General features: G+C 41.3%; 1 protein-coding gene across 1 annotated transcript in view; it reads right to left on the bottom strand.

Annotated features, from left to right (window-relative positions):
• The window catches only part of COX16 (cytochrome c oxidase assembly factor COX16), a 60,165-nt gene that overhangs the window by 8,993 nt on the left and 28,674 nt on the right, over positions 1–22,498 (bottom strand). Inside the window, exon 3 of the mRNA XM_068162128.1 lies at positions 5,816–5,878. Coding sequence (XP_068018229.1) covers positions 5,816–5,878 — 63 coding nt within the window. The remainder of the gene's footprint in view (positions 1–5,815; positions 5,879–22,498) is intronic.

The raw sequence follows: 22,498 nt of genomic DNA on the forward strand, positions 1-22,498 counted from the left end.
TTATATGCAGAAACAGAATGCATTTCTGTGTAGAAACTAGGGGTTTGTCTAAATATTAAAAGAGCAATTTCAATCCTTTCAGCCATAAATAGCTTTCTTTTTCAGCAATATCAATGGCTACTGCTTGATTTCTGCTGGGGGGGTGAAATTTCCCCTAGGAAAAAAGATAATCCTCCTCTCTCTTCTCTGTGCCATCCCCTGTCTACTTGATGAGGACAGTAATATGAGTGTTAGACCCCACTATACTGCCCATAACAGTAAAACTATTTCTCAGCAATACTGCTGATTGTACAGTACACAAAAACCTGATGAATCTTTCATTCTGTCAGAACCAACAGGACTTCAAAATTAAATCAGAGTGACTTCTATCTGAGAGGGAATGAGGCATCTATCTACATTCTTACAAGAATGAAGAGAACATTTCAGAAGGTAAGGTCTGGGCTCTTTCTGTAGCTGGGGAGTATTTTAGTTTTCAGCTCCATCATGCTTAGACTATTTTCACATTGGAACTGTAAGAGGGCACAGTGCAGCAGTAGCTTTCCAGTGACTCGCTGGGAAGATGCCATGAACAAGATGGAGTACTACATACTGACCTGCCAACAGTATTCTCCTCAGCCTCTGTATTTCTCAGTGATGTCTCCCAGCTGTACTTGGGCAAAACTCAAGTTTTACCAGCTGTATGATGAAGTCAGGTATTGAAATAGGGACCTTTTCCATTCAATTTTTTTAAAAGTTTGATTATTTAGTTAAAAAGCATGCAGACTCCATGGCCAGACTGCAGTGGCATCTTAGATCTCATTTTTGTGTTCAATCAGTAAGCCTCTTAGGACAGACAGTGAGACCCACTCTCTGACTGTAACTTGCTGGTGCAGACTACAATTGCACAGCGTAAGTTTGAGCATTAAATACAGATGAGTAAAAACAACCTGAGAAGCAAAGACCATGCAAGAATTGCATAACAATCTTTTAAAGTATTTAAAATTTAGAGTGAGTGTGCATGTAGGCATCACCTGGAAGCATGCTGGCAATCAGAGAATATTCTGGATGGGTTATGAAATTGGCTCCTCTCCATGAGACTTTGGGTGCGCTGCTGTGTCCCCAGCATGCTTCAGGGCCACAGGCTGAAGGCTCTTACTAGTTCCCTATCCCACCAGCTCTGGTGTGTCATCCCACAGCTTATCACATAAAAGCCTGATGCTGTTATCACCCTCCCTTTCACACCTAGTTTAAAGCCCTCTCAAAGCCCTGGGTGAAGACCCTCTTCAAACGGTGCTCCCATCTACTAATAACGAAACATACTTCTAATTTTAGGAATTAAACCCAAAATCTTCAGTAACGAGCATTTCTTCTCATGAAGGCATCTGTATATAACTAACATTCTTTTTGGTATCTTTAAAAAGATTTAATTAAAGCATTTTCTCAAGCCCTAAGGTGATATATTCAGCCTGCTCAGCAACATGTTCCATTTTTAAAGCCTTGTTCAAAATGTGGATACCAGAAGTAGATCCATCATTTCAGCACTAGTCTCATCAGTATTACACTCAGAAGGCCATTGGAATGGGCTGCCCAGGGAGGTGGTGGAGTCACCATCACTGGAGGTGTTTAGGAGGAGACTTGATGGGGTGCTTGGTGCCGTGGTTTAGTTGATTAGATGGTGTTGGATGATAGGTTGGACTCGATGATCTTGAAGGTCTTTTCCAACCTGGTCTGGTCTGGTCTGGTCTAGTCTAGTCTAGTCTAGTCTATGCTATACTATTCTACTCTATTCTATTCTATTCTACCATCTAGCATTCCTGTTTATATTCATAAAGACTGAATTAGCTCTTCGTGCACAGCAGATCAATCTGAATTACTTATGCACTGACTCCTAAATCTTCTCCAGCATTACTGGAGGGTTAGGGCCTGCATTTACAGTTTTTTAAACAAATAACTTTGGCTATTTCAAAAGGTACTTTGCTCATTTAATGGAGCCAGCTTCCCAAGGAGTATGACCAGCTCCCTGCCTTGCCACACTTTTGCCCTTTCAATACTTTTGTGTCACTTGCACTTCAGTACTCATTTTACAATTACTTCCATATCACTGAAAAAAGTACTCAGTATAGCCCAGGTATGAACCAAATCTCACTGAGCACCTCAGAACACCACTTTCCTGCCCAGTGATGATTCCCAGAGAATCATCATTCCCAGACTGATATTCTGAGCAGTCACTGAAGTCTTCGCAGCATTTTCTTCCCAGCCATAAGAGCCTGACACTATATTAAATAACATCTTGTTTGATTATCAAGAGTTTTGGAAGTATATCCCTCGTCTCTTCACATTTGAATACATGGAATTTTTTCTCCAAAAGCAATAGAAATGCTGTTTTTTTTAATGTTGCTACTCTGCCAATGTGCTTCCTCATGATTTTACATTCTCATTACTGTATTTAGTTCCCTGCAACACCATCCTCTTACCCATATCCTTGTCAGCTTAACTTATCAGACAATTCTCTGATGTCTTTAGTGCCTTTTATCAATCTTCACTGCTTTATAATCTCATGCACTGTTTCCATAGCAATCCTTCACATTTTTTTCTTTATTGTGATATTTTTTTATCTCTGCTTTCAATTGTCATTGATTCCCACTGGATACCATACATTTGATTCAAATCTAACTGATGTTTTCATTGTAAAATGTTAATAAATTCCATTTAAAGAGCTTTTCGTTTGTTTGAAAACCCTAAGCAACAATTCCTTATTTTAGAGTCTGATGTAACTAACTGAGGACAGATTTTTTTTCAGTGTGTACTAGACCATTAATTTGACAGAAGGACAGAAAGCAAGTGTTAGAAAAAGGAATGCCATCCTGAGATTGCATTTAAAGCACTGAAAAGGATTGTACTGCCGTGGTCAAACATCTACAAGAATGTTTTTCACAGATCACATTGATCAATTTTTCATCCCCCTCTTTCAAACAATACTTCTATGCTTTCAAATAAAATACTCTAGGCTTTTGTCACAGGTCAAACACTTGACATTTTTTACAGTGTGTTCTACAAGGCCCAGCTCAGCAGCAGAACTACATTCACATCAGTACCAGTGTCACTAGTGGACAGAGCTGTGATTTATTAGGCAAAGGGGAGCAGCAAGGACTAATGAGGACATATGAGGACACCAAAATGTGTGAAAGGAATGCATAAAGGGAAAATGCATGCAAAGGTAGCTTGCTCCTCTGGCATGTCCCAAGGCAGAAGATAAATAGCATTATTAACAGATCAGAGATACAAGAAGTGCAGTATCTATTACACACGCCAATTCCTCCTTCCTCAAAATAGTATCCTGGCCAGAAATACTCCTGTGTGAAATAAAGGAACTTGTGTATAGCTTGAGAAGTCATAAGTTAGTAAATTAGAAGGTGAGAAAATGTCTTTATGTTAATTTCCTCACAGTAAGTTGATTCAATCTGTGATTACAACTTTTTTCATCACCACCACCACCACCACGCTGGCGACAAAACACAGACTTCAACACGTTTTAAATACACACACACACACACACACAAAAGTCTTTATCTTTTGCAATATGCCCATAAAGAAGTATGCTTGTTGCAGGAATTGTGACATTCTAAAAGAACTCAGCATATAGGCAGTATGTGAGGAGGTTTCTGTAAGGACAAGAAGGTATTTTTAAAAGTCGTAGAGAGGGCCAATGGACATTTACATGGATCAGGCAACCATGCTTCAAAAGAGCTGGCTTGGTGTCCTCAGTAACAGCTGCAGATAAAATGCTAATAATATTGGAAAATAAGGCTTTACATATGAAAAGAGCAACTTTTTTTTTTTTTTTTTTTAAACTGCCCTTGATCTCTTCTCATACCATATTTAGTAACAGCCACCAGTGTAATCCTCCACTGTGACCTACATATACAATTAAAAGATGTTCTCAAGAGCTGTATTTTGGACAAGGTAAAAAAAACATGATGGGGGGGGGGGGTTTAAAAAAAAAACCCTGGCCCAGAACACATGGGGTCTACAAAAAATTACTCTCCTAAACACCAGCTGTTACTCAGTGACAGGTTAGATTTTGTCCAACAGAATATACAGGTAACGTTGACTAAATCTGTCACACGCTCAGTGTTGAGTCTATGAAGTACACACAACGACTGCTGGTAGTTCTACAAGTTTCAGTGAAGCAAGTAATGAATTTGCCTGGTGCTGGCAAGTTGGTATCCAGAGTAAAGTGCATATTGAGATTAGAGTTCAAAACATTAATCTGAATGCATTTTCATTATGTGGAAATGGAAATCCATTTGTTTTGTTGAACTGGTCTAGCCCCTCTAACACCTAAATACTGCTTTGGGAGAATTTCAGTCTGGGAACTCTCTGTAGTTTAGAGGAAGAAAATAATAAGATTGCTTCTGTCATTTCTGTCCATCAGGAAGAAGCCTCATTACCCAGTAGGCTTGTAATATGTTGTTATGCCAGTTGTATTTTATTATCATCGATTTATCCATAAAGCTAATGCATTTATGGCCATTTAAATATTATCCTTCAACTATTTACTTCTGAAGAGAAAGCAAGGCATATCTGAATACAGATCAGTTGATTTTGAGGTTAGGTAGTGAGTTAAACAGAGAGATGTGGTTTCTTTCACTGCTTGGGGCTCTTCCACATAAATAAACCAAAGCAGCCTTGCAGTATATTCTCAAGAAAGTGAGACACAATTATCCCTGAGGCAATCAGAACTTTGTGGATTTGTACATTTTGAGCTTCCACTGGAGCCTTCCACATGCACTTAGGGATCACATATTTTTATTCCCTGCACCATAAAACATGGTTCATAGAAGGAGGATGCCCCACACCTGTTTGCAATAATGGCAAAGACACTGTCATAAACCTGGCAGGTGGGCAGGCATTCTGAGAAATTAAGCATACAGAAACAGGAAAAGTTTTGCTCTTGTTTCAGAAAAATCACAAAACAGTAACATGACAGGAAAGTTTGATCAGCAAGACCATGTGCTGCCATTTGGACATCTGACAGATATGGGTGCAATCAAGCTCTTCAAAGGCTTGTGACAGGAATGTGGCACAGGAAGAAAAAGAAAACCCGTGTTAAACATGTAAGCCAGAGAGACAGACAAAGTGTTAGCTGGGCATTCAATTCAAGTCATTTTAGAAGATTATCAATTATCTTACACAGCTTTATCCTTTGTTTCTGGATACAGGGTGGTTTTTCCCTATTTTCCTAACATTGCTTTTTGCAGGCCTGAAGATTTATGGAACTGTGGCTATCAATCTGACCAAAACAGCCATTTTGGACCTCAGTAACATCTGAAGAAAAGGCATGGCTGAGGAAAGAGTGAAACAGTTCCCTATAAAATTTTCTGAAATAGGGAAAAAGAACAGCAGTTAGTTGAAAGACACGTGTAAGCTTCAGAAGCAAGAAACAGCAGAAAGCACACCAAACACCTTGTTCCCTAATTTGATACACAGATCATCAAAACTCATACAGTGGAACTGTTGACACATACACATACACACATTCCATCTAAGGCCAACCTCAGCTCTGCATTTACAGACTGGTTAGCCACAGAAATGGTGGAACTTAATTTGTGCCACTGTACTTGACACCTGGACATCAAAGTAAAGCTTGTGTTCAGAAAGAAGCACTGCATGTTCAAAAACCTTTCATTACACAAAATCTTGGTTTTATTGGACATCAGTGAGTCAAAGGCAGATGGCTGATCTAATTTTAGTTAGGGCCAGATACAGCCCACCAGCGGCCAGGGTAATCAAGGGTAGCCAAGGTTATGAGCCACAAGCAACAAATTTATTTTACCTCATATTCAGATTCCAGTGTCACTGTGTTCTGTTTTAATTTTTCTTTCAAAGCTGGATCGACCTGCAAGACAAACCCAAAACAGATAAGTTTGCTTTTAAGAATTTCTCCTTAAAAAAAATCTTAACCTCTAAATGAAAACCCATCCCTAAATGAGTTCCTGTGCTCTTTGTTCAGATACCAGGATGATGAACACAGTACAAGACTTGGGCTGAAAAGAGACAAGTCAACAGCCAATTTTTTTTCAAATCAAGAAAGGAAGCACATTTATACCTGCAATTGCATTACCTTAGACACTAAGATCTGTAACTCTTTAGTTTGAAACTGTCAAGCCAAGCAATGCCTTTAAACAGATGAAACACGACCACGAAAGAGACAATTGTGATCACATTACATGTTTTACTGCTGAATGTTGTGTTCAGTGGTTTTTCAGTGTCTAAGCATGAGTCAAGCTTCCATTTTTCTGGTGAATACACAGCTGTTTCATAGTTCTGATTCTGTGCCAACAATGTCAATGATTCCCGACACCTTTCACAGGAATCTGTTCAAAGAACAAATCTAAGAACAGAGACGTCAGTGAACCATAGCAGATGCATTCCATGTTTTAACTTCTGAGTCCAGAAGAAGCTATGTTCATCCTCCCCTTCACTAAGAAGCATCTGTCTCCCACAGGCCTTAGTGTGGAAGCAAAGCAGAGAAAGAGAATTAGCATTCTTCATGCTTAGAGAGAGTGTTTTGTCTTCTCTTCAAACAGACATCAGCCACAAATGCAGTATTCAGACACAGTATTTAGGCTAATCAATTAAAGTCTCAAATAAATCTATCATAAGAAAACATTCTCATTTTTAAAGCTTCAATACAACCAGTGTTAAACAAAACAGATGTGTGAGGAGACTGGTACTGAGTTTAGTACTACATCCTTGGTACACTAGTGCAGCTATGACTAGTTCAATGAAGAAAAACTGCTATTCTTTTAATTTTCTGCTTCTTGATCTAAATGAAAAGGGCTCAGCTGTCCTTGTCACAACCAACTTCAAATGCCTATAAGCAGTCTAGAAGAGAAAAAGAAGGCAACACGTCACAGAATTTGCCTGGTTGAGAATGATGAGATGAGAAGCTCTCCTTTCAGATTCTGTCCCAACACAAGCTCCTGATCCTCAGAGGTACTTAAAATACACACCTACTACCTCTATTGACGGGAACTGCTCTGAAGATTTCCCTAGGCCATAACATTCCCCTTGATTACAGACACTGCCTGCTAGTTAGTATGCAGGCTGTGAGACCTCAGTTCCTAAGGATGCTCAGACAGGCAAGTCTAACACCATCTGTGCATGGCCAGAGGTTTGATTTCCCTATCGGATCAGAGATCTGGCCAGAGAAGTAAATGTGTTTGCAACCTCCAGACTCACTACACTTGGGAACTAAGCCAAAACTTTGAAAATGGTTGAAGTCTGTGCAGGATACAGCTCCCACCTTCTTTGTAATATAAAAACAACTTGTAAAACAAGGTACTGTCTCTGCACTGGCCCTCCGCATCAAATAAAAAATGAAATGCTACGTCTCTGTCGTGGCATTTGAGGCCTGCATACAACTGCCCCTCATTAAAGATGGATTACGGCTCTCCTGTGACCATGACCTCCAACAACAGCCATGCTTCATTAGAACAACAAACTCATCCATCACATGTGCAGAAATGCTAACTCTTTGAAGCTTGCTTTCACTGAGATAAGAGTGATCATGGACCTCACTGTATTCAGAACTAAAGGCAAACACCATTTGTTATGCTTGGTGTTCTCTCAACACACATATAGACAAGGGGAAATAAATGTTCCAGCAAGTCAAGAAGCAAGAGTTGTTCTCCTCCTGTGCTTTCTATCCATTTAATAAAGCACCAAACATAACATGGTTGGAGCAGTGTTCTTACTTAATTAACCACAGCCAGAATTTATCTTGCCAAGTTCAATAGCTCCATTATCAAGTTTTATTTTAGCAATTTTTAGTGTATTTTTTTTTAAGTGTGGTGTTTGCATGGTCACATTTATGCAAGATAAAGGAATATAAGCAGTGAAGTCACTGCTGCTCCTGCTCCCTTACAGGCCCTTCTGTCCTCACATTTGTCTTGGCTCCTCTGCCTGCACAAAGGGAGAAGAGTAGCTAAAACGGTGACACAGCCTCCAAATATTCATAACTGCTTCATGCTGTAGCTTTAACACAGACACCCAAAAAATGCAGAAATGAAGGAGGGTAGTTAAAAGTTTCTCAAAAAAAAAAAAAAGTTATGCTGTAAATGATACATTAAGAGAAACTTCTTTAGAAGCAGGAGTTTTACTCAGCAAATTAACTTAGCAAAAAAGTAATTAAACCCTGATTTGAGGGCACAATATACACCATCTTGACATGCTCTCAACACTCAGCAGGCAGGCACATGAAAGACAGAAGTTCACTCTGAAGGACATGTTATTTTGCTCAAAGATCCACCAGAAAGAAAAACAATTTAAAAGAAAAAGGGGGGGGGGGGGGAAAGTTTGTATTTCGTCTTGTCTTTACCTTTTTTTCCCTCCTATATATACTTACCCACATAAAACAATCTAAACACACTTGCTGGGGTTGCTTAGCCTGGAGAGGAGGAGACTCAGGGGTGACCTTATTGCTCTCTACAACTCCCTGAAGGGAGGTTGTAGACAGGCAGAGGTTGGTCTCTTCTCCCAGGCAAGCAGCACCAGAACAAGAGGACACAGTCTCAAGCTGCACCAGGGGAGGTTCAGGCTGGAGGTTAGGAAGAAGTTCTACACAGAGAGAGTGATCGCCCATTGGAATGGGCTGCCCAGGGAGGTGGTGGAGTCGCCATCATTGGAGGTGTTTAGGAGGAGACTTGATGGGGTGCTTGGTGCTATGGTTTAGTTGATTAGATAGTGTTGGATGATAGGTTGGACACGATGATCTCGAAGGTCTCTTCCAACCTGACCTGGTCTGGTCTGGTCTGGTCTGGTCTATTCTATTCTATTCTATGACTCTGCACAGAATTTGAGTCATAGAATCAGTAAAGTTGGAAAAGACCTCAAAGACGATCATCAAGTCCAACCTGTCACCACAGACCTCATGACTACTAAACCATGGCACCAAGTGCCACATCCAGTCCCCTCTTGAGCATCTCCAGGGATGGTGACTCCACCACCTTCCGGAGTAGCCCATTCCAATGGCTAACAACTCTCTCAGTGAAAAACTTTCTCCTCACCTCGAGCCTAAACTTCCCCTGGCACAGTCATCTGCACTTTCTAAAGACTGATTGCAAAGCCCTGCTTTTCAGCTGCGAAATGGAGACAGATGGGTTACAAATTGTTTTCAGAACCAATATGGCAGTTGAGAAAGAGCCTCACCGTAAAGTTCTGTTCCCACAGCGTCGGTACCAACGCTGAACCATCTTTACAAGATCACAAGAACAACAAAGAAAAAAACAGCAAAGAAAGGAGAACAGAACGGTGCCATTTTCGTTCTGAAGAGGCAGATAAACACAAATGTGAGCCACAATCACAGCTCATAACTAGGGAACACTTAAAATGTGGGCAGAGCCACGAAAAGTGGCTGCGCCAGAGCAGTAGCTCCTTTACGTTACACATCTGCCACGAGATCCAAATTTAAACGCGTACGTTCGCTTGCCTGACGACCGCTATGCCAACGCAAATACTGCCAAAGGAGCTAAAATTACTCAGCTACGGACCAGCAAATGAATCACCAGCTAAATTATGAATACAAATCCCTATTAGTAAATACAACGGAGGAAGCAGACAAAGCCCAAATGCCCTAACAGCCTGGCAGTGTCCTCTGCACTACTATTTAGGAGGCAGGAAAGAGCAGAAGACAATATTCTTTTGCATTAGAGGGCTCCTTCTTGACAGGAAAAATCTCAGACTTAAGACCCATTTAAATGCAAGCTTTGTCTCTAAATATAGAGTCCTAAGATATATGGGCTTCTAATTACAGCATAACTTCACATTAAATTTTTACTGAAAAACTACTGAAACACTTGATGTGAGTATTGTAGCCAGGAGGGGGTTGGACTCTTCTCTCAAACAACCAGCACCAGAGCAAGAGGACACAGTCTCAAGCTGCACCAGGGGAAGTTTAGGCTCGAGGTGAGGAGAAAGTTCTTCACAGAGGGTTGTTAGTCATTGAAATGGCTGCCCAGGGAGGTGGTGGAGTCACCGTCCCTGGAGGTGTTCAAGAGGGGATTGGACGTGGCACTTGGTGCCATGGTCTAGTAGCCATGAGGTGTTGGGTGACAGGTTGGACTTGCTGATCCTTGAGGTCTTTTCCAACCTTATTGATTCTATGATTCTACTCTATAATTCTATTCAGTTTTCATCAGAAGCTGTGTGCAAGGCTTCAAAACCAATACTGTAAATAAAATTTTTCAAGGCTTTACTATTTTTTTTTAGGCTGGCTCAGTGGTGGTGTTGGTTTTTCCCTACTGCAGCACTTGAAGCAACAATGAATGAAACATTCTTAAAGTCTTTTGGGCTATACATTCTTATTTCACATTACATCCATTCAAAGCGCAAGAGCAGGTATAGACAGAAAGCTCAAAAGAAGGTTTAAGAACAATGTTTTCAAATGAGAATTTTGTCCCATTTCATGCTTGCTGCTCCTTATGATTTACCCATACTAAACTTCAAAAGGTTCCCACAGATGAAGACTTGAAAAAAAAAACATTCTTAGGTGGCTGAAAGTAATAGGGCTTAAGTACAAAGTTATTCTTGGAAATCTTCACTGGTAGCTATTTGTGGCTGTAATTACCTAAAATCCCTTTAATATCTGGCTGCCACTACTCATTTAGGGCTGACATTTCAGATTTTCAGTTACAATATGGACTGAATTTTGGGGGGGGGGGGGGGGGGGGGGGGCAGGGGGGACCAGATCCATCTCGGGGGGCAAACAATGGGCACCACTTCAGAGCAAAGGAAGAATATGTGGTGCTTGCAGGGACTGTGATTAACTGTTGGTCTCTCTTGCCAGCAGCGGGAAATTTTTGTGTGTGACACAAATATTTCTGGTACAGTTACAAACCCAAATGTTCTGCTAGTAAAAATAAATAAATAAATAAATCTCTAGCTAACAATTTTGCATTGATCCTCAAGAGACCACAGTGTATTTCAGTTCAAAAGCAAATAATACAGACAGAGAGCAACTGTGAAATTTGTGAATGCTACTAATGTAACCTCCAGGAAATGGAAGTTACAACTCTTCCACAAAGGAACCCCAAGCATGCCACTGGTATCCCCTTCTGATGTTCAGAGGGATGAGGCACCTCTCCTACAAGGACAAGATGAGCACGTTGAGGTTGTTTCAGCCTGGAGAAGAGAAGGCTCTGGGGAGACCTGAAGGCCTTCCAGTACTTAGAGGGGAGGTTATAAGAAAGATGAGGACAGTCTTTTTAGTAGGGCCTGCTGTGATGGAACAAGAGACAATGATTTTAAATTAAGAGAGGGTTGACTCAGATTAGATATGAGTAAGAAATTGTTTACAATGAAGGTGGCAAAACACTGGCACAGGTTGCTCAGAGAGGTGGCAGGAGCCCCAACCCTAGAAACGTTCAATGTCACATTCAGTTCTGGGCCCCTCAGTTTCAGAAAGATGTTGACTTGCTGGAATGTGTCCAGAGAAGGGCAACAAAGTTGGGGAGGGGTTTGGAACACAAGCCCTGTGAGGAGAGGCTGAGGGAGCTGGGCTTGCTTAGCCAGGAGAAGAGGAGGCTCAGAGGAGACCTTATTGCTGTCTACAACTACCTGAAGGGAGGTTGTAGCCAGGTGGGGGTTGGACTCTTCTCCCAGGCAAGCAGCACCAGAACAAGAGGACGCAGTCTCAAGCTGCACCAGGGGAGGTTTAGGCTGGATGTTAGGAAGAAATTCTTCACAGAGAGAGTGACTGGCCATTGGAATGTGCTGCCCTGGGAGGTAGTGGAGTCACCATCACTGGAGGCGTTTAAGAAGAGACTGGATGGGGTGCTCGGTGCCATGGTTTAGTTGATTGGGTAGTGTTGGATGATAGGTTAGACTTGATGATCTCAAAGTTCTTTTCCAACCTGGTTAAGTCTATTCCATTCCATTCCATTCCACTCATCAGGGCTCTGTGCAACATGATCTAGTTGAAGATGCTCCTGCTCACCATAGAGGGGTTAGAATAGAATAGAATAGAATATAGAATAGAAAATAGAATAGAAAATAGAATAGACCAGACCAGACCAGGTTGGAAGACACCTTCAAGATCACTGTGTCCAACCTATCATCCAACACCACCTAATCAACTAAACCATGCAACCAAGCACCCTATCAAGCCTAAAGTAGGTGACCCTTAACAGCACCTTCCAACCCCAAATATTCTGTGATTCTGTGAAACACAGGAATGCAAAGCAGATTAGCAGTGACAATCAAGTACAGCTTTCAGAGAGAAGGAGCACGTCGATTCACACAATAATTTTGAGGGTGGCCTCCCAGTCATCCATGGTACACATGTGCCTGTGTCTGCAATTTAAATAGCCCTCTTTTACAAGCAGTGTTTCTCTCAGTTATAACTGTTATTACTTATTTGCCCACTTACTATTTGTGGTCATTGGTTTTAGTGAAAAAACCCAAAGCTCGAATGTATTACATCTTGTAAAATGAAGGGTTCAACTACTACACAAGGTATCTGTGAGGAGAAAACCATGTCATGAGAGGAGGACTGTGCTGTTAACAATATCCTTTCATAAGGCAGTGCAGTAAGCTGTATACTTGGGTCCAGAGACTGGCACATACCGAACAAATATTTGTATGCCGAAGTCATACAAAACTTTCCCTCTCGCAAGCATTAACAGAAGGCAGTAGAAGATGTTTTTATCTTAAATCAGTTCTTTTTGCTACACCATGAGTATCCTTCACAGAATAACATCCCTCTGAGAAAGACTTCAGCTTTTACTTTGGAAATGAGAAAGGACAATGGGTTGAATGTAATGAAAGTGAATTAATTTCTTCTTTCATCTGCTCCCATCAGCATAAATAGATTGGACACGATTCTCCTGCAGTATCCACACACAGAGTCCACAAAAGGACTGTTTATGTGAAATCCTTCATTTTATTCTCCTCACCCATTTTTTTCAAACAGAGTAAACCAGAACCACTAGTACTGGCTCTCCCAGTAGAATAGCCTCTTTGAAAACATTTATCATATGCCTAAATCCCCTAAATGGAAAAATCGGTGATCTTGCACGGATCAGTCAATCTTAATCTTCCTTAAGGAGAAAAGACTCCCACAAAATGTTGCAAAGGTCTGTGTCATAAATATTTCAAATTGTGGTTTATGAGCAGAGTGAGAACCTGCAGAAAAGGGAGAAGCTGTAGACTTAGGAAGTGCACTGTAGACTACAGCCAAGCTGAGTGTCATTCTACTTAAGGAATTAAAGGAACAAAGCTTGTAAAGGTTGTAAAGTACAACAAAGGTTGTACTTATGCCAAACCATTTGGCATAGTCTTTGGTAACAGAGAAGGGCAAGGCAAAACATACCATTCCATGCAACCTCATGCACAACATCCTATAACTACATTATTTATGCTATTTAATACAGGAGAAACACTTAGGTAAGCCTACTGCATATGCTTGGACTTGGAGTGCTTCTGAACACTGGGGAGGCAGTGGAGATCAGATGCAGAACCTGGCTTTGTGTCCTCTGACTCTTTCCTAAGATCTACATAGAATACAGACAGTTACACAGAAAAATATTTCATCCAGCCTCTGACAGAAATCAATGCAGACATTTCCAAAAGAGCAATATAAAATCTTATTACAGCAGCAGTTCCCAGAGTTACAGTACATCGTGTACCAATGACCTCTCTAAATCCAAATCTTCTACTTGCTTCCAGATGGATCAGAAAAAAGGACCTACAATCTCAAACTCTGGACCATACATTTTCACATGGTAATGCCATGGGAAATACAATTAAATTTAAGGCTAGCATAATGTCCAAACCATCTCATACTTCAGCAAGTTCTTAGGCATACTTAGATTTCTCATGCATAAGGTCATTAAAACTAACATGGGTTCTACAGTTTTCAGTTCCAAGAAGAACACAAATACCTAATCAATGATTTGTACGCTTCTGCATCCAGCTTGATTTGCAGGTAAACAGTTATTTATCTGATTTATAAAGCACAAATCTTGGCTCTGAGTATGCTAACATAAATTTCATTTCACAGCAAAATTCAGTGCAGTCTAAATTCCTTCCAGTCCAAACCAAAACAAAATATTCCAATAAACATCCCTAAGTCCAGAACTAATGGCAAGACCCTTGGTGTTTTTGGAAGGTCCCTGCAAGGAAAAGAAAATTTACTACATAAATAACCGTGAACCATTTCTAAATACAGACTCAACCACCGCAAAGTCAGAATGACAGACCACCCCAGTACAGATCTGAAAGGTGGCATTCCTGGGCTTTGTTACAGAATCACAGAATCACCAAGGTTGGAAGAGACCTCAAAGATTATGAAGCCCAACCTGTCACCACAGACCTCATGACTAAACCATGGCACCAAGTTCCAAACATCCTGCCATGGGCAGGGACACCTCACACTGGATCAGGTTGCTCAGAGCCCCACCCAGCCTGGCCTTAAAAACTTCCAGGGATGGGGCTTCCACCACCTCCCTGGGCAACCTGTTCCAGCGTCTCACCACCCACATCATGAAGGACTTTTTCCTAACATCCAATCTGAATCATAGAATCAACAAGGTTGGTAAAGACCTCAAAAAGCATCAAGTCCAACCTGTCACCCAACACCTCATGACTACTAAACCATGGCACCAAGTGCCATGTCCAATCCCCTCTTGAACACCTCCAGGGACGGTGACTCCACCACCTCCCTGGGCAGCCCATTCCAATAGCTAACAGCTCTCTCTGTGAAGAACTTTCTCCTCACCTTCTGGGGTTGTTTTTTAATCCACAAAAAATGTTTCAATTATGCTTTTAAATGTCATTTTAATTTATAAATTGAATCCCAAAAGTTTAAATACTGAGAAGTGTACTCAAAAGTGTAAATACTGAAACAAATTCTGACTTTCTACGTCGACTTGAACAGCAATAACTTTCAGGATTCAATGTGAACTTATCAAAATTACTTTCATTGCTCTGAAGCTTCATTTAGAATAGAATAGAATAGAATAGAATAGAATAGAATAGAATAGAATAGAATAGAATAGAATAGACCAGACCAGACCAGACCAGACCAGGTTGGAAGAAACCTTCAAGATCATTACGTCCAACCTATTATCCAGCACCACCTAATCAACTAAACCATGCAACCAAGCACCCTATCAAGTCTCCTCCTGAACACCTCCAATGATGGTGACTCCACCACCTCCCGGGGCAGCACATTCCAATGGGCAATCACTCTCCCTGTGTAGAACTTCTTCCTAACCTCCAGCCTAAACCTCCCCTAGCACAGCTTGAGACTGTGTCCTCTTGTTCTGGTGCTGCTTGCCTGGGAGAAGAGACCAACCTCTGCCTGTCTACAACCTCTACAACAGCAATAAGGTCTCCCCTGAGCCTCCTCTTCTCCAGGCTAAGCAACCCCAGCTCCCTCAGCCTCTCCTCATAGAGCTTGTGTTCCAAACCCCTCACCAACTTTGCTGCCCTTCTCTGGACACGCTCCAGCAAGTCAACATCCTTCCTAAACTGAGGGGCCCAGAACTGGACACAGGACTCAAGGTGTGGCTTAACCAGTGCAGTGTACAGGGGCAGAATGACCTCCCTGCTCCTGCTGGACACACTATTCCTAATACAGGCCAGGATGCCATTGGGCCTCTTGGCCACCTGGGCACACTGCAAGTATTTCTACAAATAAATTTGATGACCCCCCCACCCCCAAACTACCAAATTCATAGTAAATGACGCCCTAAATCTGCACGTGCTAAAGGAATTAACACTTCTCATTGGACAGTTTGTGCAGCATTTATGTTTCAAAATTCTTTCCACACTGACATCTAGTGAAGTTCTGCAGTAAGGAGAAAAAGCCTACTCCAACACTTTGCACTTACAGAAAGCTTTTCATCTTGCAAATTACCTGTTACTTCAGATCACTAGAATTTGCAACACATTGGTACATCAAGCACCATTCTCTTTTGAAAGATATTTAGCTCCTGTTCTTAATAAATAACATGTTTGCCTGCCAAAGGCTCAGGATTTCTGATGGGTACATTAGAGAAGCTGCAAAAGCTGCTATAATTACATTTTAACCAGAGTAGCAAAGTTACTGTTTTCCTGTTATGCCAGATGTGTTTCTAAAGGCTAAACACACAGCATTAACAAGCAATTCCACCTAATTCAGTGGGGATTATAAATGCAAAAGATTTCAATTCGTACATTTTAGATGTTATCAAGTCAAGTCATCTCTCTTCTCCACTCAGTACCCGGAAAGAGCAAAGGGTTTTCACTGCCCTTTAAATTCTGCAGTGATCTGCAAGTCCAGAAGTGCAGAAAAACCTGACCTGCCTGGGATCCCAGTACTTCTGTTTGAGCTGCAATCTCCTGACACCATGGCTATTGGCTTCCCAAGACGAGTTTGGAAAGCTAGATGTTTTCTGGTGCTTGATGGATGTGAGAGGAAAACCAGCTGGATATTAAATTATGTTTTGGCTATAAACTGCCTGAAGCTGAATTACACACTTGTAATCACTTCAACTACAAGGCAAAAATACTAGTAATTAATTGTGGCAATATGACAGGATTTAAAGCAACCATACAGAATTCTTGGTAGCATAGAAAATGTAAAAACCTGAAAGAGCTCAACATTTTATGTACTGAAATTAGTTCCACTTGCCATGGCATCAGAATGAGTTTCTCCACTTAATAACCTTCTCTTCAGCTGAATCTAATCTTGACAACAAAAATGCTATCAAGAATGATGACATTGAAAAATGGCTTCTGTTTAAACCAAGGAAGTCTTAATACTTGCACTCTATTTTGTATTTCATCACAGACAAGCTCAATAATCTGAGATAAAGCTGCCAGCTGTCCAGGTTTCTCTGGACACAGCCCCTTTTTTTCAACACAAATTCTGCCCTGGAAAAAAATAAAAATGAATTAAAAAAAACTAAAAAAGGTAAAAACTTGTGGATATTTGCCTGGAATTTCCAGATGTTGGGCAGCATAGTCAGGTAGTACGTATAATGGGGCTGCTCGATGCTTGGAAATCATGGACATCTACATGCACCAGGAGTTTTGTGCATCTGAATAAAGAACTGCTTTGTGTGCAGGACACATCTAACATGCTCCCTTTACTAATAGTTCTGAGTAAGACATGCCAGGTATTTATGTCCAGGAAATTCAGAACATGCCTATGAAAGTCCCCGTGTGAAGTACTTGCTCCAAGGCAATCTTCTAAGTGCTTCCTCAACTTGCACATTCATATGAGAAAGTTGGAACGCTGCACAGGGTCACTAAGGTGCTTATACAAGATGGGTCAATAGCAGTAAGCACAGAGATGTTAGTACATACATCTGAAGATTCAAAACTAGATATACAGGGACCTGTTTGTGTAGTAAAATCAACAGACTTCTGGAATCAAGGGGTAAGGGGGTGAAGGCAAGAGAAGATGCTTAGAAAGGGGATATGTTGGACTGGGCTGCAATTAGAGCAGCACTAACTACAGACAAGAGTTTGTAAATACTGAAACAGCTTATCCTGAGATTTGAGAAGATACTTCCTTCCAGTTAGGATTCATAGTCATTAGCCATCTCAGGGTAAGGCAGACCAGTTTTTGTTTGTTTTAAAGAAAAAGATCAAATTCCTCATTTCAGAGAAAGAGGAATGCTCTGACAAAAGGTTGTCCAGCTTCACCATCTCTGGAGGTGCTAAGGAAGAGACTGGATGGGGCGCTTGGAGCCATGGTTTAGTTGATTAGATGGTGTTGGATGATAGGCTGGACTCGATGATCTCAAAGGTCTCTTCCAACCTGGTTAATTCTACTCTATTCAGGATGTTTACTATTAAATACTTGTTTGATGAAAATACAGACATTTTTAAAGTCATAGGAATTAAAAGCCAGGTTTCCCCTACTTCACATATCTAAGCACCAGGTCACATTTTCTCTCTCATTCTTACAATTTTTCACTATTCCATACAGAGATGAGTTTTTAAAAGGAGAGCTGATAGTGCCTGTAATCTATGGTTACTGCATGCTTCACAGATAAAGATGTGTCTTGAAACTCTCACCCACATCCTGGGTACCTGCTGTCTGGCTGAACCAGCAGGTCACAGAAAGCAGCATCCCTACGTCAACAACCATTTTTGGGAGGCCTCACAAGCTGTACTCAATGGCTCACGCAGTAGCACTCAGATCTCATGCACAGCATGGATTGCAGAACATCTATTTAATGGAGCATAAAACATTTTCTGTACGTTTAATAGACACCAAGGCATGCAGCATCATGAAAATTACGGTACTAGAGAGCCTGCCCAAAAGCAGAATTTTAGGTACATAAAGGATACAGAATACAGAATTAACCAGGTTGGAAAAGACCCTCCAGATCATCAAGTCCAACCTATCATCCAACACTGTCTAAACCATGGCATCAAGCACCCCAGCCAGTCTCTTTTTAAACATCTCCAGGGAGGGTGACTCTACTACCTCCCTGGGCAGCCCATTTCAACAGCAAATCACTCTTTCTATGAAGAACTTCTTCCTAACATCCAGCCTAAACCTCCCCTGGTGCAGCTTGAGACTGTGTCCTCTTGTTCTGGTACTGGTTGCCTGGGAAAAGAAACCAGCCCCCACCTGGCTACAATCTCCCTTCAGGTAGTTGTAGAGGGCAATAAGGTCTCTTCTGAGCCTCCTCTTCTCCAGGCTAAGCAACCCCAGCTCCCTCAGCTGCTCCTCATAGGGCTTGTGCTCCAAACCCCTCACCAACTTTGTTGCCCCTCTCTGGACACATTCCAACAACTCAACATCTTAATCTTCAGCCCAAAAAGCAACACCACACAGGTAGTTGCAGAAAGGAAATTTTAAGAATCAAAATTTCAGATCTCGATAGATATTAAGCCCATGAAACTTTAAGCCATTTTCCCCAGTCTTTATAAAAGGCACAAGATCTCTCTGCCTCTCAAGAGACTTGCCATTTTTGATTCAATGATGTTTATTAATGTATCCTACACAGCATGTAGCACAACATTCCAGGATGGAGGGCAGAAGAGGCTTGTAATTTCTGCAGCAGCAATAACCACTGCATGCATGGAAACTGACAGGGAAGAGCTTTCCTTCATAAGAAAAATCTTCTTTAAAAAAGCTTGACAAAGATTCAGTGAAACACTTTACCATGGAAACCCTGAATACTATTATTTAGGGTCTCTGGACAAACTCGGTACCATTAACACCACAATTTCATATTCATTGCCAAAAAATTATGCTGACACAATACAACCAGACAAACTAAAGATTCATTTTAAAAACAGGCATTCCAAATAAAAAAGGATCACAGAATCACCAAGGTTGGAAAAGACCTCAAAGATCATCAAGCCCAACCCATCACCACAAACTTCATGACTAAGCCATGGCACCAAGTGCCACGTGCAATCCCCTCTTAAACACCTCCAGGGATGGTGACTCCACCACCTCCCTGGGCAGCCCATTCCCAATGGCCAATCACTCTTTCTATGAAGAACTTCTTCCTAAAATCCAGCCTAAACCTCCCCTGGTGCAGCTTGAAACTGTGTCCTCTTGTTCTGGTGCTGGTTGCCTGGGAGAAGAGACCAACCCCTTCCTGGCTACAATCCCCCTTCACGTAGTTGTAGAGAGCAATAAGGTCTCCCCTGAGCCTCCTCTGCTCCAGGCTAAACAACCCCAGCTCCCTCAGCCTCTCCTAGTAGGGCTTGTGCTCAAGGCCTCTCCCCAGCCTCGTTGCCCTTCTCTGGACATGTTCAAGTGTCTCAATGTCCTTCTTAAATTGAGGGGCCCAGAACAGCTTTTATTCTTCATCAGTGAACACACATATTACCAAAAGAATCTATGCATTACTATTATTACTATCATCAGATAGTAATAAATCTGGATTAAATGGGACCATCCCAACTTGTAACAACTACACTGTGATTTTGAGAGCCCAAAGCTCTTTCAGGTTATTAATAGAAGTCTTCTGGTATTTACAAGTCTCCTGGTTTCATCAGGACAGGCTATATAGCCTTGGTCTCTTTTTTTGTCAACTTTCTACAAGATGGTATGAAAGAGCAGCTATGGGCAACATCCAGACTGCCCTACAGCACTTTAAGCTGTTTGTGATGATGACAGGCAGTAGAGGTCTAGATGGATCCAGTCACTGGAAGCCATTCAAAAGTATGCACACAGTGTCAGCCCCAGAATGGGGCAATAAAAATCTTACTGATTCCCAGATTGACTCCACATTTGCCTTTTACAGAAAAACAGTGGTTAATATGCTAAACTGAAAGGATGTCTGACAAAGGGAAAAATACACATCTCTGCCTGGTGTACCAAATTCAGTGAGCAGCTGTTTAGAGACAAAGTGGGGAAGTAATCTGAACTCGAGCAAAATGGGTTAGTTTTTGCTGAAATCAGTGCAAAACCATAAACCCAACACTAGCATCTGAACCTCAAAATCTTCAAGAATAGCATGGGTAAAGAGCTCATTGCCATACAATCCTTTTGGACTGAACAGGAAAAAAAAGAAAGAAAACTGTTGTCTGAACATCTGGTGCCACCACAATAGAGAGTATAAAAAGCTCTGCTACCCTTTCATTTCTGTGCCATATTACAGGACTGAAATTACTACCTTGGATGATTCCAAACCATGGTTAAAAGATGTAATAAGTTCCAAAATTTCCCCTGCCAACAGAAATAGAGACACTGTAAGGACACCTGCTTACCCATCAATCAGGAACCAGGCTGTCTCCTTAACATCCAATTCTAAACCCTCCACTGGAAAGCAAGATCTGCTTAATTTAGCAAAATGCACTTCTTTACATAAATGACTGACAACCATCTTTTTTCCTCACCCACAAGCAGTCAAAAACTTATGCCTCTCACATTCCCTAAAGAACCAAACAACATTTCAGTGCATTATTTTCTTAATTTCTGGAGGCCCTAGGGCAAAGCTCATTAATGAATTTAGTCTTTGGGAAAAAAAAAATCAACTGAATCTACTTACACAAGTACATTAGACCAAGTTTGTCTTCATTAGACTTGAGGCTCAGGTCAACCTAACCTGCTTAAGTTATAAAAAAGAAGAGAACAATAATCACCACCATCAATCCCTTGCCACAATGGGCTTGTATAATTAGCTTACTGAAACCAATTAAACACACAAAGATGCCTTGATAAATGAATAAATACTAAAATGCTAGACAAGGAGACTTAATTATTCCTCCAAGTTCTGCAACAGACACTAAAACAATTCCCTTGCTGATGAGTTTAGAAAGGATACCTTTCCACCAGGCACCAATTAAAGACATTCTGATTTTGTTCACACTCAAACCAAACAGGATGTTAACACAACCTCCAACAAAATCACGGAGGAAACTCCTCAGAGCCATAGAATACCTCAGACAAACAGTGGATTAAATAAGAGTTCCTCTTCCTTCAAGCCATCTGCTAGTTTACCAATGAAGCTCCAGGCAATGAATATTTAGGGCAGGCTTCTTCTCACCTAGTTTTATCCATCTAAATTTCTGACTTGGAGCAAAAGGTCTGTAGTTCAGTTTCTCCTACAGTCAGTTGAATAGATGTGAGCATTTCCACAGAATATAAAATTCCACTTTAAGATATGTGCCCAAAACCCTAACCTGTCTGCACCTGAAGTTAGGCAGAGGCTTCAGAGGCCTCCAGCACAAGCCCTATGGGGAGAGGCTAAGGGAGCTGGGATGGTTTAGCCTGGAGAAGAGGAGGTTCAGGGGAGACCTTACTGATGTTTACAACTACCTGAAGGGAGGTTGTAGCCAGGAGGGGGTTGGTCTCTTCTCCCAGGCAACCAGCACCAGAACAAGAGGACAGAGTCTCAAGCTGCACCAGAGGAAGTTTAGGCTTGAGGTGAGGAGAAAGTTCTTCACTGAGGGAGTTGTTAGCTATTGGAATGTGCTGCCCAGGGAGGTGGTGGAATCACCATCCCTGGAGGTGGTCTAAAAGGGATTGGACGTGGCACTCGAAGCCATGGTTTAGTAGTCATGAGGTGTTGGGTGACAGGTTGGTCTTGATGATCTTTGAGGTCTTTTCCAACCTTATTGTTTCTATGATTCTCTCACCTACCATTCACTGGTCATATTGAATATATGTATCTTCATATGCCATGGATGGTGCTCATCTCACTGGAATGTGGTAATAATAAAGTGTTGAGCCTAATCTCCCTAGTTTCACATTGGTTGAGAGAACAACCTATTTCTCCAGCATCTACTTTAAAACTGAATGAAGCATATTATGGGATGTTTTTCCCTTCACATCCACACAACCTGCCTGGATAGCTACCTCAAACTGGGAATTCATTTAAGACAATAGAAACCTGAGCAGGATGAATCCCTGACAGTGCACTGCACCATAAACATACATTTAGATTTAGTTGAGCAGATACTAAGTGTTGAGATCTCATTTCCTTAACTTTAACAATATAAATAACTCAGAGTATTTTGAGTATTACCATTGTTAATTTAAATTGACTTTAGC

This window comes from Melanerpes formicivorus, unplaced genomic scaffold, assembly GCF_026170545.1.
Source record: "Melanerpes formicivorus ecotype bairdi unplaced genomic scaffold, bMelFor1.0.p_v2 SCAF_62, whole genome shotgun sequence".
Taxonomy (NCBI): domain Eukaryota; kingdom Metazoa; phylum Chordata; class Aves; order Piciformes; family Picidae; genus Melanerpes; species Melanerpes formicivorus.